Source organism: Petaurus breviceps, unplaced genomic scaffold (genome assembly GCF_028583685.1).
Source record: "Petaurus breviceps papuanus isolate PSGF00001 unplaced genomic scaffold, PetGlider_PUasm1.0 180, whole genome shotgun sequence".
NCBI lineage: Eukaryota > Metazoa > Chordata > Mammalia > Diprotodontia > Petauridae > Petaurus > Petaurus breviceps.
The window spans coordinates 5,816,390-5,832,542 of NW_027185782.1; the positions used below are offsets into that span (position 1 = coordinate 5,816,390).

Here is a 16,153-nt window from a genome sequence, read left to right on the forward strand (position 1 = left end):
GTAAGAAGGTAATAAATGCAAGAGATATTGTTCAGGTAGAACTGGCAAGATCTGGGAAACAAATGACTATTTAGGAGAAGGAGAGTGAGGAGTCTAGGATGGTGCTGTGGTTGTGAATCTCTGAAGCTGTAGGAATGGTAATATTTTCATTAAAAATAGGGAAATTCAGAAAAATGATGGGTTTAGAGAGAATGGTCTAAAACATTCTATTTTGGACATGTTGAGCTCATATTATCTATGGGACTTCCAATTTGAAGTATCCAAAAACCATTGGAAGATGTAGGTCTGCAGCTCAGGAGAAAAAAACAGAACTGGAATCATTTGCATGGAAATTATAATTGCTACCTTTAAGCATAATGTAGTTTTCTTGTTTCTTTCTCTTGTCTTTGTCAGGGTTTATTATTGTTTTATCTGAAATCTGAGTCACAAGCTGTGGATCCTGTTTTATTTAGAGTCACTTGATATATAATAGTCTATTCAATCTCTTCATTTTTACTTTGTGTCTTTATGCTTTAAATGTATTTCATTTATGCAACAAATTATTGCATTTTGTTTCCTCACCCATTCCTCTAGTCATTTTCCTTTTATTATGGAACTTAGTTTACATTTAGGGTATAATAGCAAAATTTCTTTCCTTCCAGTAATTGAATAATAACAAAAGCAACAACTATAAAAACGACTATTTATACAGTGTTTTATTGTTTGCAAGGTTCTTTACATATATTATCCCACCTGATTCTCACAATAACCCTTATTCATATGCCACAATTATTCCCACCCTATAGAAGAAGAAATTGAGGCTGAAAGAAGTTGTGACTTGCACTGGGTCACACAATAAGTGTCTGAGGCTGGATTTAAACTCAGATCTTTCTAAATCTAAATCTAGGGTTCTAGCCACTATGCAACTAAGTTGCCTAATTATAAAAATTGAAATGTATAAGTGATAAAGAAAAAGACAAAGAATAGGATCACACACACAGAGGAGAAATTTCAGATCACTTTCGGTGGAACCCTTCTGACTCCATTGAGAATTTCTGTTTATTTCAACTTTAACAAAGCATTTGACAGTCTCTCATGCCAGTGTAAGGATGTTTGATCAAGGGAGTTCCTTGATCAACGTGATGAATTTACAAGGCAACGAACCTTTATTGGGATATGATGAACATCTCCCCAAAATATCAGTAGCTGAGGCTTCCACAGAGATGAATTTATAATCTTTGATTTAGAATGGATTCTCATCAGAAAAGCTACCCTTTTGGTGGCTTATGAAAATGAATTTTAACTGAAGACTTTGGAGAGATAAATTTTGCTTGTTTGACCTAAGAGAGGAGTTTCTGAACCACAGTTCTCTAGATAGTAGAAAGGTTTGGAATTCCCAGGCCATATATTCTTAGAATCTGGCTAATGATTGGAGATTTCATGAGCAGAGAAGTTGGAGGTCTTACTTTATAAGTAACTCTAAGTTAGAACCTTCAGGAACCTTACTCAAGTTTGGATTCTTTGTATATTCTCATAGATTTCTGTATACAACTTCCATTTTCCTCCTAACATGAAGCACTTTCAATTTTCTTTCCCCAAAATTAGAATGTATGTGAGACTATCCAGATAGCATATACATGAGACTGTCCCTCTCCCATTGGCAGTGTAACCTTCAGACATAGCATAGATCATGGCATCTGTACTCCTTTTTTTTCCTCTTGGAGCTTACTTTCTCCAACCTGCTGTCAATAAGGTCTGTTCCCCATCCCCCCAAAAGGATGTGATCAGCCATTACCACAACCATGGCTAAAAAATCACTATGTTCCACTTCAGAGTCCTAAGGATAATGCTGGTATAAAGGGAATGCCTTCCTAATCCTCAGAACTTCCTAATCCTGAACCCCCAGTGATGTGCTTCTTATTTAAACAAAATTAGTTACCATAGCACCATTAATTATTTTTTTAATTAAGCCTTTTATCATTAAAAATCTGTCATTTCTTTTTGCACTATACCCCCACCCCTGCCATACAATTGAACACCAAAGGAAACCAAAACCCTTGTTAGATACATATATAGTCAACCAACACAAATGTCTTCATCGCCCATGTAAAAGAAAATTCTGTCTCACTCTGTACTCTGAGTTCTTTGCCTTTCAATTAGGACACAAATCCACCAGTTTTATTCAATATTATACTAGAAATGCTAGCTATAGTAGTAAGAGAAGAAAAAGAATTGAGGGAATATTAAAAATTATTTTAATGTAATTGGAAAAAATGAAATCAAAAATTAAATACCCTTAATATGAAAAACAGTCTGTTTACTTTCTAAGGAAAATAGTTTCTTTAACATAATGTTCATTCTGTATATACTTGTCCATGTGGTTGATGAAAAGCAGCTGAATGGGATCAGGGTTGTCCTGGAACATAGAAAAGAGAGAGAGAGGCATTCTTTTTAAATCTCCAGGAATTTCTTTGGCTGAAAGTTTGAGACAAACCAAAGAGATTATTATTGAAACCATATTCTCAACTTCTACAAAAGCAGAGAAGAGCAAATTAATGTCTATCTAAATTGAATGAACTAAGCAGTGGATTTCTGGAAGGAAGATATGTCATAGGAGAAGTTTTTTTCTCTAAGTCCCCTCTGAGGAAGCTGACCAGAAATAAATCTTCTTTTCTATTATTCTTTCAATGTGGGTTTCAAAGATCTTTCTCCTTCTCCTTTCTCACAGAAGGGTGGAATGCAGGTAAATGACTGAGGGGAAAGTCACTCCCATGGAGACACCTAATGGAAGGAGTTGGGAGAGAGTCTCACTGTTCCAAAGATGGGACAGGAAGGAAGGAGGGAGGGGGAAGAGAGAGAGGAAAAAAAGAGAGACAGAAAGAGAACCTAACTTTTCTCTTCAGCCAAATATTCCAGCTCCTAGGAACTCTGGAAGTTAGATTTTTTTTTTCTTGTGAAATTTTTGTTGATTTCCAGTGCTATTCCTTCTACCTTGTAGAAGCTCTTTATGGCATCAGTGGACATGAATAGTTTTCTCCCTTCCCTCAATTTTCACTTTAAAATCCACTTGATTGGATTGGTAAAACTTCAGGAAAATAGATTTATATCATTTCAAGTAGATTTAATTCAAGAAACATTTAGTAAAATCCTACTATGTGTAAGACACTGTTCTAGATGCTTGGAGATACAAAAACAAAATTTTTCCTTCAGGAACTCACATTGTATAGGGAAAATACAACATACACATAGGTAAATACACAGCATATACAAAGTAATGCAATACTTGTTAGCTATACATGGCTGAGTTCTTCATTTCTACATTTTTTACCTGGTCCAGAAATTCAAATTCTATTCTCAGACAGCATGTTCTTAAACTCCTATTTCTTCCCAATATCTTCACTTCCCTTCTGAAATTCATGCCTGCAATCAGCTGCAACAATGAAAACATCATCTTTACTTAGTTTCTTATTTCAGATTTTCTAATTCTTGGCAACTGTTTCTTAATTCTTTCAGGCAGTTAAATTTGTGCCAAAGTGAGTCTCTAGTACTGTATAGAAATCACTGGTTTTTATAGATCTTGGCAGTTTCTCCCTGATGTCCTGAATCTATTCCCCAGAGAGATAAAAGATCTTTCTGTTGGGAGAGATTTCTCTTATCAGGAAGTGACTAAGCATACTGATTTATCTCTGTGGCTTCAGACTCTTCCTGAATGACTTCTCATCTGATAGTGCCTATACATTCATATTTTGGGGGAGCAGTTTTTTCCTCTTAGAGAATCCAACTTCCTTTTCTTTCAGAAGAGACACATATCTATTAATGCTCTCCAAGTGTTCTTGTTTCTTTCCTTTATGGTACTTTCTCCCACATTTAACTTCCTTCCATGTCAAAGTTTCTTTATCCCTTCACATGCATTTTTTTACTTCCTTTTAAAATTGAACACCTCCTTATCCCAAATATCCAACAGAGTAGAGATGCAATCTTTAAGGCCCCTTTCCTTCTTTTCAATTTGAGTATAGATCACAATTATCCATTTTTGGCAGAAAGAGAATCGTGGTACACCATTCAGGTCTGCAGATTTCTGTGTGTTCATCATATCCTCACATCAGCTCTGAGGTACTATTATCCACACAATAATAAACAAGATAATGAATGTAAAGTGCTTTGCAAAACTTAAAGCACTCTATAATGGCTAGCTATTTATTATTATAGCTATAATCATCATCATCATTACTCTTTTATAAGTGAATAAGCAGAGGCAGTGAGACATGAGGGACTTGTTCAGGATCCCACAGCTAATAAGAGTCTGAAAGATGATGGGAATCCATATCTTCCTGATGATAAGTTCATTATTCAATGCACCAGGCAAGGCTACCTCCCAGTAAAATTTTATGCTTATGCTTATGAAATAGTCTCCTTCAGTGCCTCATCATGTCAGATGACTACACTAGATTCTTGAAGGCTTTGCCAGCAAAACATGGTCTCTGCTAGGTTTTAACCACCCTGGAGGGGCTTTGACAATAGGTGCATGGACAGATGACATGGCTGTTGTCCAAGGACCAGCTTAGTTAAGAACAAAAAGAATCAGGTACCAGTTAATGATTTCTTTTGCTCAAAACTCATGAAGACCATTTGTTAAGACATAGTGAAGTGGGCATCTGATTTGGCAGAGGGACCATGCTAAAGAAGATTGCAACTGTTTTTCTCTATTCTTCTTCTTTTCTTCTTAAATTGTACAGCACTTTAGAGTCTATAGTATGCTTTTCCACACATTGTTTCATTTGATCCATAGACCACAACTTGCCTTGTGGACAGGATAGTTTCCACACTTTGCATTGCACCAGTGAAAATATTGAGACTCGAAGGCATTAAGTGACTTGCCCAAGGCACATAATTATGATGCAAAAATTAAAGACAAGGTCTACTAATTCTACATCTAATGCATATTTAGAAAAAGCAGATGTTATGTTATAATAAAATTCATAATGGAAAACAAAATGGGAGCATTACATAAAGTTCATAAATCAATGCCATGAAGGATAACAGTCTGAATGATAATAAAAGAGATTGTACAGCTAGAAAAACATTACCCTAAATGATAATCTTTGAACTATCCAGACCTTTAGAGTTTGGATTCAAGGTTTCTGCCTCCAAGCCTTTTGATCTTAAATACCAATGCCACATGCCAGAGTCAGGGCCAGACCCAATCAATGACAGGGGGGAATTTTGCTAATAACTCTCCTCATGGCATCTTTTATATCCTTGTTTCTAAGGCTGTAGATGAAGGGGTTCAACATGGGGGTGACCACAGAATACATCACTGAGGCAACAGAGGTCTTCCAGGAGTGGGTAGCTGAGGAACTCAGATATACTCCAAGTCCAGTGCCATAGAATAATGAAACAACACAAAGGTGAGACCCACAGGTAGAAAAAGCTTTATATTTTCCTCCAGGAGATGGAATTCTCAATAAGGATAAACATATCTGAGCATAAGAGAAAAAGATCCCTGTGAGGGGAAGAATACCCAGCAGACCAGCTGCAAAATGCACTACGATGTCATTGATGAGGGGATCAGAACAAGAGAGTTTTATAACCTGACTAATCTCACAGAAAAAATGATCAAGTTCATGTTCTCTACAGAAGGACAACCGTGTCAACATTAAAGTGTGGAGAGTGGAGTTTAGAAGACTAATAGTCCATGAGATCAGAACCAGGAGGCAACAAATCCGTGGATTCATTATGGTGACATAATGCAGAGGGTGACAGATAGCCACAAAACGGTCATAGGCCATCACAGTGAGGAGAAAATTGTCTAAAAAAGCAAAAATCGTGAAGAAATACATTTGGGTAAGGCATCCAGCATGGGAGATAACTTTACTGTGTGTTAGGATGTTCAGCAGCATCTTGGGGACTGTAGTGGATACCAGACAAAGATCAACAAAGGACAGATTTGAAAGGAAGAAGTACATTGGAGTGTGGAGATGGGAGTCAGAGCCAATGGCCAACATGATGGCAAGGTTTCCAACCACGGTGACCACATATATGCCCAGGAAGAGCCCAAAGAGGGGCAGCTGCTGCTCTGGCTTCTCGGAAAGTCCCAGGAGGAGGAATTCTGATACCTGTGTTTGGTTTTCTAGTCCCATACATGTGGTCTATCTATAAGGAAAAAGATGTGGTAAGAGCCTAAAATGGAAATACAGGCACTTCATACTTGTGTAACAGAAAGAAAACTAGATTTGGACTCAGAAGACTCAAGTTTAAATTCCATATCTACCACTTAATGCCTGTGTGATCTTGGGCAATTCACCCCCACTTTGTTAGACTCAAATTCCTCATATGCAAAATAAAGTTGTACTAGGTGGTCAAGTTTCTTTCCAGGTCTCACATCCCAGGAAACTCCACTGACCATGCTTAGAATTTAAGAAATTGTGAATGAAATTAAAAATCTTTTCTGAATAAAAATATTCTTTGAAATTAAAAACGTTCTGCAAGTTTAACATTAAACACAGAACAATTAAAAAATGGAAGGACATGGAACAGAATTAATTTCTATCTTGAAAAGGAGATAATTTTTTTTTCAATCCAACAAATAGTTGGAATGTATTGGGACCAAATATATGTGTTTGCCTATATGAAGGTAAAAATATCTATAAAATAAAAAAAATTAAATTAAAAGAAAAAAGAAATGATGAATGGAAGAAAGTGATTACAGTAGTTGTGACAAAAAAAGACATTTAAAATCTGTAAGGCATTGAGTTTTTAAAATCACAGAGGTAATCTGATTAACAATGGATAAATGGTCAAAAATATGAAGAATTTTCAAAAGAAGGATAGACATCTATTTGTTCAAATAACACTCAATTTTGCTAAAAATAAAAAAGATGCAAAAAGATATTTTAATGGTATGACTCCCATGAAACTGGGTGTAAATAACCAAAAAAAAAACCCAACACTGATCATTTTTAGGGGTGTGGGGGGGATAGGTACAGTCATTCAATAAAAATGGAATCTCAAAGTTCCAAAGAATTTTTTAACAGAAACCTGACACTGAATAATAAAAGGTTAAAAAATAAATACCCAATAACTCCATTTTTGGACTATATCATGAAAACATTTAAAATTCATTGGTTCAAAGATTTTTATAGCAAAACTACATACAAATGCAAGAAAAAAATCATTGAGACAAACCTGCACTATGGGAACATGTATTTTGTTATACATTATTTTTGCCACAAAATGTAATGCAATTTAAACCAATTTTAAAGAGTATTAAATATTATAGAAAGACACTTATGAAATAATGCCAAGTGAAAAAAGCAGAATCATAAGCCAAGAATACCCTAGTTATGATAATTCAAAAAGAAAATTGAATATAAAAGAATGGACAAAGAATCTTGATAAGGACTTTGAGGAAGTGAATAAAAATTTATTATGTTACATTATACAATGAAATTTATTATTTTCAATGTAAATAGCTGCTAACCAAGTTTAGTTGGTTCTATTACTATTTTATTTTTTAAAAAATATGTACAACTAGGGACTATCAATTATTAAACACTTGGCTACTCTGATCAATACAATGATACAGGAAAATTCCAAAGCCTCATGATAAAAAAAAAATCCTTCACACCTCCAGAGAGAGAGAGAGAGAGAGAGAGAGAACTGATGAACTGAGTAAAAATTGCAATATAATTTTCTCTATTTTTTCTTACTTTTTAAAAAATATGACTAATATGAGATGTGTTTAGCATGATTTCACATGGATAGCTGATATAATACTGCTAGCCTTCTTAGTGACTGTGGGAATGAGATAATTTGAAACTCAAAATTTAAAAAGAAAAAAATGTAAAAATAAATAATAAAATCAAAATATGTTTTCTTAAATATATGGTCAGAACCAATTTTAATCATCTGCAGAGGGATCCCAGTTATGGAGAGTGGGACAGTGAGCTGGCAGGAAAGTAGGGAATGGGAAGCTTGCCTTACAGTGACAACTGCAGAACAACTCCAGAACTGAGAAACAAGAGAGCAGGCCATTTGAGGCAACTTCATCCATCATCTCAAGGCAAAAATGTTAGGCAGGTACCAGAGGGAGGAGGCAAACACAAGATCCAGAAGTCAGTATAAGCACTGCTTCAGTGTTTGGTACAGGGGAACAAAGCAAGGTGTGATCTAAGCCAAAGCAATAGCCCTCAAATATTTTGGTCTCAGAATGCTTTTATGTTCTTAAAAATTATTGAGGATGCCAAAAAAAACCCTGCTTTTGGCTCATATCTGTTAATATTTACTGTTTTAGTAATTAATACTAATAAATACTTTGAATATTAACAATTCAATTACATGTAATAAACCCATTACAGGACAACTAGGTGTCAAATTGAAGTCAGAATGACCTGAGTTCTAATCTGACCTCAGACACTAGCTGTGTGACCCTGGGCAAGTCACTTAAGCTTGTTTACCTCTGTTTCCTCATCTGTAAAATGAACTGGAGAAGAAAATGGCAAATCATTATAATATCTTTGCCAAGAAAATCTCAGAAAGACTCGTGGAGAGTCAGATGTTACTGAAATAACTGAACAATAGGAAAAACCCATTGTATGTTAAATTAAATAACATATTTTAATTAGAAAATAACTATATTCTCCCAAACAAAAATTTTAGAGAAAAGAGTAGCATTGTTTCACATTTCTGCAAATGTGGATCGTAAATTAATTTTGTATCAGCAGTGCAAAGATCAATGTCTTTATTCCAGGATAACTTATGAGATTCAAAAAAGTTATTTGATGCTTTACATATTTCAGCACTGATTTTGTTTATTGCCAGGCATTCATATAAAAGAAGTCTTTCAGTGATTAGTTGGTGTTGATACCAGATAAATATAAACAAAACAGCTTGTCTAGAAACATCTGCAGATTTATGCATTTGTGAGGCAAAAGTACAATTCTGCATATGAGATACTCAGTCTTCATATTTGCAACTAAGTCTTAATTCTCAGGTCATATATACTTTGGAAAAGTTCTTTGCAATCATGAGAGAATGAGAGAGGCCAGTAATATCTTGGTATAATTGTGCAAGTATTTTTTTACCTTGCAGACCTTGTGAAAGTGTCTTGGGGATCCCCAACCATATCTAGAATATACTTTCATAATCATTGGTCTAAAATAAGGACAAAGTCCAAGAACTCAGGCATCTGAAAAACTTGAATTCATACAAGGCAGTTTCCAACATGATTTGTTCAACATATTCACTATACTGATACTTTCAGAAGATAGCAAAAAGATTAATGTATGGTATTACAGGAATGCAGGTTTTGACTCAAGATAAGGGGCTATCGCCCAACAACCAGATTTATGCAGAAATGAAAATAGGCTACTTGGAGAGATAGTAACTTCCCATCACTGAAGTTCTTTCAGAAGAGATTAAAAATGACCACTTATCCATGGAGTTAATATTTATCCAGTTTTTTTTAATCCAGTTTTTAATGCTCAAAATCTTGTTATCTTTAGATATTTCTATTCTATCACTTCCTACATCCAATCATACTCAAAGTGCTTTTGATTTTATGTCCAAAACACCTGCCATCCACTTTTTCTTCTTTATTTCCTTTGTAATGATCTTAGCACAAGCTCCCATTACCCTCAATGTCTACTCTTGAAACCTCTAGGGAAAACCCCTCAACATACTGAAAAACAGTTGCATAAATGGCAACTGGAAAAGAGTAGGATTTCCTTTCAGGGTTCTAGAGGCAATGTTGGTCTTTAAAGCCTCTACAAGAAGTTCCGTTGCCATCTCAACACAGCAACAACTTCAAGGAAGAGATATTGTGTTCATTTGGAATTCGCGGTATGTCATATTCATGGAGTAAATTCAAACCCCATTATCAGAAATCTGACTGTTCCTATTCAAAGACTGATAGTATCTCAGAATTGGAGAAGAATTCAGTCCTCATTAGATTCAACCTACCAAGACAAGAAATCCCCTTTACGACATTTCAGAAAATGAATTAGCAATCTTCCACTCTAAGATCCCCTGTAAAGATGAATACACTACCTCACAATTCAGACCATATCTGGACAGCTCTAGAAAATTTTTATTTGTATCAGGGCCTAGTCTCACCATTTGCATCTTTATTGAATCACAGGCTCTCAGGTCTAGGTCATCTAACCAAATGTCTACCTGATGCAATAATATCCTCTCATGACATCCCTGTTAAACGTAAACTTCTTTTCTTTGAGCATCTGTAGCAATTTTCTGAGGCAGCTTTTCCATAAATTCATAGAGTTTCGTATCTTGAAGTAACCACAAACATTACCTACCTAGCCCAATTCTTACTTATAGAGATCAAAAAGGCAACATACTGAGACAACAAAGTAGGGAGGACACCGGCAAGGTGACAATGAGTAGAAAAAATGATAGAGTGGATAGATGTAATGGGGAGAGATGCAGCATCAGTATATGGTGAAATGTCCCACCTAAATTGAATCAGACTTGAAATAGCTACATATACAAGGCAGTACTGACTTACATCTCCCATATGAATACCTCTATTATAGAGTGCTAACTATAAAGCTCCATTGACAGACTATGTCTATCATCTGAAGACTATATTAGCTAAATTTGAAACAGATAATCACCAGGTTGGCCTTTGGGTGGGGAATCTTTTTGGCTACAGCAATTCCTCACAAACATCTATTACTCATAGAGGGATTATCATCTATGGCCAAGGAGGACACAGCCTCATTGATAAAATCCTGGACCCATTAGGAATGGAAAGACACAAGAAACTTGTATACTTTTATTTTCAAACAAAAAGAGAGAACTTTGGTTCTACTGTTAGCCTGAGTTCAAAAAATAAAGAGGGGAAGGCGCGGAGGTGGCTGCGCGGCAGCGCGCGGACGCAGGCCGGGAAGGCGCGGCGGCGGCCTGCGCGGGAAGGCGTGGCGGCGGTGGCGGGGCGACGCGGCAGTCGCAGGCCGGGTAGGCGCGGCGGTGGACGCGGACCGGGATGGCGCGGAGCGGCGGCGCACGGATGCAGGCCGGGAAGGCGCGGTGGCGGACACAGGCCAGGAATGGGCCTGATCAACTCCGAGGGCAAGTCTTCCCACCAACCACAAGGTCCACTACCAGGCCTATCACCAAAAGGCTGGGACTGGAAAGAGCAAGGTAAGAAGCAAAGACAGGGGCCCCTATACTGGACAGCAAACACTCCTGGGGCTACCACATCATAGCACAGAAACCTTTTTTTAAAAAAGCCCCTTTCAGGACCTCCAAAGACGAGGATGACAGAGTGAACCCCACTTGCTCCAAACCCCCCCTCTGACCCTGAAAATATAGTAACTATTGTCCAGGGCAAAACCCTCTACAGTAAAGGCTTGGGATCCTAGAGGAAGGGCGTGGTTAGGACCCTGCCTCAAAATGGGTAGAAAGCAGACTACAAAGACAAAGACTCTAGAGTCCTACTATCCTCAGAGGGAGGAACCAACCTCAGAGGGAGACAATGTGGACTCCACACCCACAGCTGAAACTTCAACAGGGAATGGATCCCAAGCACAGAAGGCTCTCCTAGATGAGATCAAAAGGAACTTTGGAAGCAAAATGAGAGAGATAGAAGAGAAAATGAATAATTCTCTCAAAACAAAAATAGCAGAATTCAAAAAGCATTATAATGAGGAAAACATCTCTCTAAAAAGAAAAGTGTATGATATGGAAAAGGAGCTTCAAAAATTAACCAAGGAAAATGATTTGCTAAAAACCAGAATTAAACAAATGGAAACAAATAACACTATGAGGAACCAAGAAGTAGCCAAGCAAAACAACAAAAATGAAAAATTAGAAAAAGAGGTAAAATACCTCAAAGAAAAAATAACTGACCTGGAAAACAGATCCAGGAGAGATAATCTGAGAATCATAGGCCTACCAGAAAATTATGATAAAAAAATGAGCCTGGACAACATTCTCCAAGAGCTCGTTAAGGAAAACTGCCCTGAGATACTTGAACCTGAGGGGAAAATAGAAATCGACAGAATCCACCGGACACCTGCTGTAAGAGATCCCAAACTGAAAAATCCTCGAAATGTTGTGGCCAAACTCCAGAACTACCAGATAAAAGAGAAAATACTTCAAGCGGCCAGAAACAAACAATTCAGATATCGAGGGTCCACAGTGAGGATTGCACAGGATTTGTCAGCCTCCACACTGAAAGATCGGAGGCAGTGGAATACAATTTTCAGGAAGGCAAAACAGCTTGGATTACAACCAAGGATCACATACCCAGCGAGACTGAGCATATTCTTCCAGGCAAAGAGATGGTCATTCAATGATATAACAGAGTTCCAGACCTTCTTGATAAAAAAGCCAAAACTCAATGGAAAATTCAACCTCCAATTACGAGAAGCAACAGTGACTTAGAAAGGTAAACAAGGAGAACACACGTCATTTTAGAGGGAAAGAGGGGAGGGAGAGGAGCTTCGCATGAGATCTGTTCCTGTCATTCTTGATGCGAAGAAAAAATAGCATACCTCATTAAGTATAACAATATCCTACAGGTAGTAGGAGGGGGAAAGGGTTACAAAAGGGGGGTGGGAGTGGTTTGTAGAGAGGGAAGTAGTAAGGGGAAAAGGGGAGGAAAATGGAGGGGGGCCAAAAAGGGAACACTGAGGGAGGCGGTGGTCAAAAGGAAAACTATTAAGGGGGGGAAGGGAGAAGGGAGGAAAAATATGAACATTAACAGGGGCAGGAATAGGATAAGGGGAAAGAAACAGATAACAATCATAACTGTAAATGTGAATGGAATGAACTCTCCTATAAAACGGAGACGGATAGCAGAATGGATTAGAAATCATAATCCTACAATATGCTGTTTACAAGAAACACATCTGAAACAGAGGGATACACACAAGGTAAAGGTAAAAGGTTGGAGTAAAATATATCATGCCTCAGCTAAAGTAAAAAAAGCAGGGGTAGCAATCCTTATCTCAGATAAAGCAAATGCAAAAATTGACCTAATTAAAAGAGATAAGGAAGGAAACTATATCCTGTTAAAAGGCACAATCGAGAATGAAGCAATATCACTACTTAACATATATGCACCAAGTGGTGAAGCTTCCAAATTCCTAGAGGTGAAGCTAAAGGAATTAGAGGAAGAAATAGATAGCAAAACTATACTAGTGGGAGACCTTAATCTCCCCCATCTGAACTTGATAAATCCAACCTCAAAATAAACAAGAAAGAAGTTAAGGAGGTGAACAGGATTTTAGAGAGGATAGGTATGATAGATCTCTGGAGAAAACTGAATGGGGATAAAAAGGAATATACTTTCTTCTCAGTGGTTCATGGCACAAACTCAAAAATTGACCATGTTCTAGGGCATAAAAACCTCACAATTCTATGCAGTAAGGCAGAAATATTAAACGCATCGTTCTCAGATCATGATGCAATAAAAATTATATGCAATAAAGGGCCAAGGAAAGACAGACTAAAAACTAACTGGAAATTAAACAATTTAATCCTAAAGGATGAGTGGGTCAAACAAGAAATTATAGAAACAATCAGTAATTTCATTCAAGAGAATGATAATAATGAGACAACATACCAAAATTTGTGGGATGCATTAAAGGCAGTTCTTAGGGGAAGTTTTATATCCCCGAGTGCATACGTGATTAAATTAGAGAAAAGGGAGCTCAACGCATTGGGCATGCAATTAAAAAACCTAGAAAAAGAACAAATTCAAAATCTCCAATTAAATACTAAACTAGAAATATTGAAGACTAAAGGAGAGATTAATAAAATCGAAATTAAGAAAACTATTGAACTAATAAATAAAACCAAGAGCTGGTTTTATGAAAAAACCAACAAAATTGATAGACCCTTAGTCAATATGATAAAAAAAAAGAAAGAAGAAAACCAAATTATGAGTATCAAAAATGAAAAGGGTGAATCTACCTCCAATGAAGAGGAAATCAAAACAATAATTAGGAATTATTTTTCCCAATTGTATGCACATAAATTTGACAATCTTAGGGAAATGGATGAGTATTTAGAAACATACAAGTTGCCCAGATTAACTGAAGAGGAAGTAAATTACTTTAATAATCCCATCTCAGAAAAAGAAATTGAACAAGCCATCAGTCACCTCCCTAGGAAAAAATCTCCAGGGCCAGATGGATTCACTAGTGAATTCTATCAAACATTTAAAGAACAATTGATTCCGATACTCTACAAATTATTTGGGAAAATTAGTGAAGAAGGAGTCCTACCAAATTCTTTTTATGACACAAATATGGTACTGATACCTAAATCAGGAAGAGATAAAACAGAGAAAGAAAATTATAGACCAATCTCCCTCATGAATATAGATGCAAAAATTCTAAATAAAATACTAGCCAAAAGACTACAGCAACTTATCTCAAGAATAATACACTTTGATCAGGTAGGATTTATTCCAGGAATGCAAGGATGGTTTAATATTAGGAAAACCATCAGTATAATTGATCATATCAACAATAAAACTAGCAGAAACCACATGATCATCTCAATAGATGCAGAAAAGGCTTTTGACAAAATACAACATCCATTCCTATTAAAAACATTAGAAAGTATAGGAATAAATGGAGCCTTCCTTAAAATAATAGGTAGCATCTATTTAAAGCCATCAGCAAGTATTATATGTAATGGGGAGAAGCTAGAAGCATTTCCCATAAGATCAGGGGTGAAACAAGGGTGTCCACTATCACCCCTCTTATTCAATCTGGTACTAGAAATGTTAGCAGTAGCAATTAGAGAAGAAAAAGAAATCAAAGGAATCAAGTTACGCAAAGAAGAGACCAAGCTATCACTCTTCGCAGATGATATGATGATATACTTAGAGAATCCTAGAGAATCAAGTAAAAAACTGCTTGAGACAATAAATAAATTTGGCAAAGTTGCAGGATATAAAATAAACCCACATAAATCCTCGGCATTCTTATATACTTCCAACGAAATTCAACAGCAAGAAGTAGAAAGAGAAATCCCATTTAAAGTTACTGTAGACATTATAAAATATTTGGGAATTTACCTGCCAAAACAAACCCAGGACCTGTATGATCATAACTACAAAACACTTTTCACACAAATAAAGTCAGATCTAACTAATTGGAAAAATATCAATTGCTCATGGCTGGGTCGAGCTAATATAACAAAAATAACAATTTTACCTAAATTAAATTATATATTTAGTGCCATACCAATTAATTTACCAAAAAACTACTTTATAGAGTTAGAAAAAATAGTAACAAAATTCATCTGGAAGAATAAACGGTCCAGAATATCAAGGGAATTATTGAAAAAAAATGCTAGGGAAGGTGGACTAGCTTTACCAGATTTCAATCTGTACTATAAAGCAGCAGTCATCAAAACTACCTGATACTGGCTTAGAAATAGAGAAGTGGATCAATGGAACAGATTAGGCACATGAGATTCAGAAGTCAACGACTACAGTAATGTATTGTTTGATTAAACCCCCAGACCCTGGTTTTTGGGATAAGAACTCACTGTTTGACAAAAACTGCTGGGAAAACTGGAATATAGTATGGCAGAACCTGGACATAGACCATTATCTAACACCATATACCAAAATCAGTGTAAATGGGTTCATGATCTAGGTATAAAGCTTGATACTGTAAGCAGTCTGCTAAAACAAGGAATAGTTTACCTATCAGACTTGTGGAGAGGGAATGACTTTATGACAAAACAGGAATTAGAGAACATTATAAAATGTAAAATGGATAATTTTGACTACATGAAATTGAAAAGTTTCTGTACCAATAAAGCCAATGTAACCAAGATTAAGAGGGAGGTGGGAAATTGGGAAAGATTCTTTACAACCTATGTCTCTGACAAAGGACTCATCTCTAAAATATACAGAGAATTGAGTCAATTGTATAAGAATACAAGTCATTCCCCAATTGATAAATGGTCAAAGGATATGAACAGGCAGTTTTCGGAGAAAGAAATTAAAGCTATCTATAACCACATGAAGAAATCAAACAACTCTGAGGTACCACATCTCACCAGTCAGATTGGCTAAGATGACAAAACAGGAAAATGACAAATGATGGAGAGGATGTGGGCAAACTGGAACACTAATGCATTGTTGGTGGAGTTGTGAACTGATCCAGCCTTTCTGGAGAGCAATCTG

At 36.4% G+C, this 16,153-nt stretch overlaps 1 protein-coding gene and 1 pseudogene across 1 annotated transcript; one reads left to right on the forward strand and one right to left on the reverse strand.

The window, feature by feature from the left end:
• Window positions 1-16,153, forward strand: part of LOC138160297 (ubiquinone biosynthesis protein COQ9, mitochondrial pseudogene) — a 110,384-nt pseudogene that overhangs the window by 10,956 nt on the left and 83,275 nt on the right.
• Window positions 5,184-6,119, reverse strand: LOC138160192 (olfactory receptor 7A10-like). The gene has a single exon (XM_069086720.1). The coding sequence runs from the start codon at window positions 6,117-6,119 to the stop codon at window positions 5,184-5,186; it is 936 nt and encodes a 311-aa protein (XP_068942821.1).

Bases quoted from the DNA above. Each gene is read 5' to 3' on its own strand.
- LOC138160192 (XM_069086720.1), bottom strand. From the start codon at position 6,119: ATGGGACTAGAAAACCAAACACAGGTATCAGAATTCCTCCTCCTGGGA.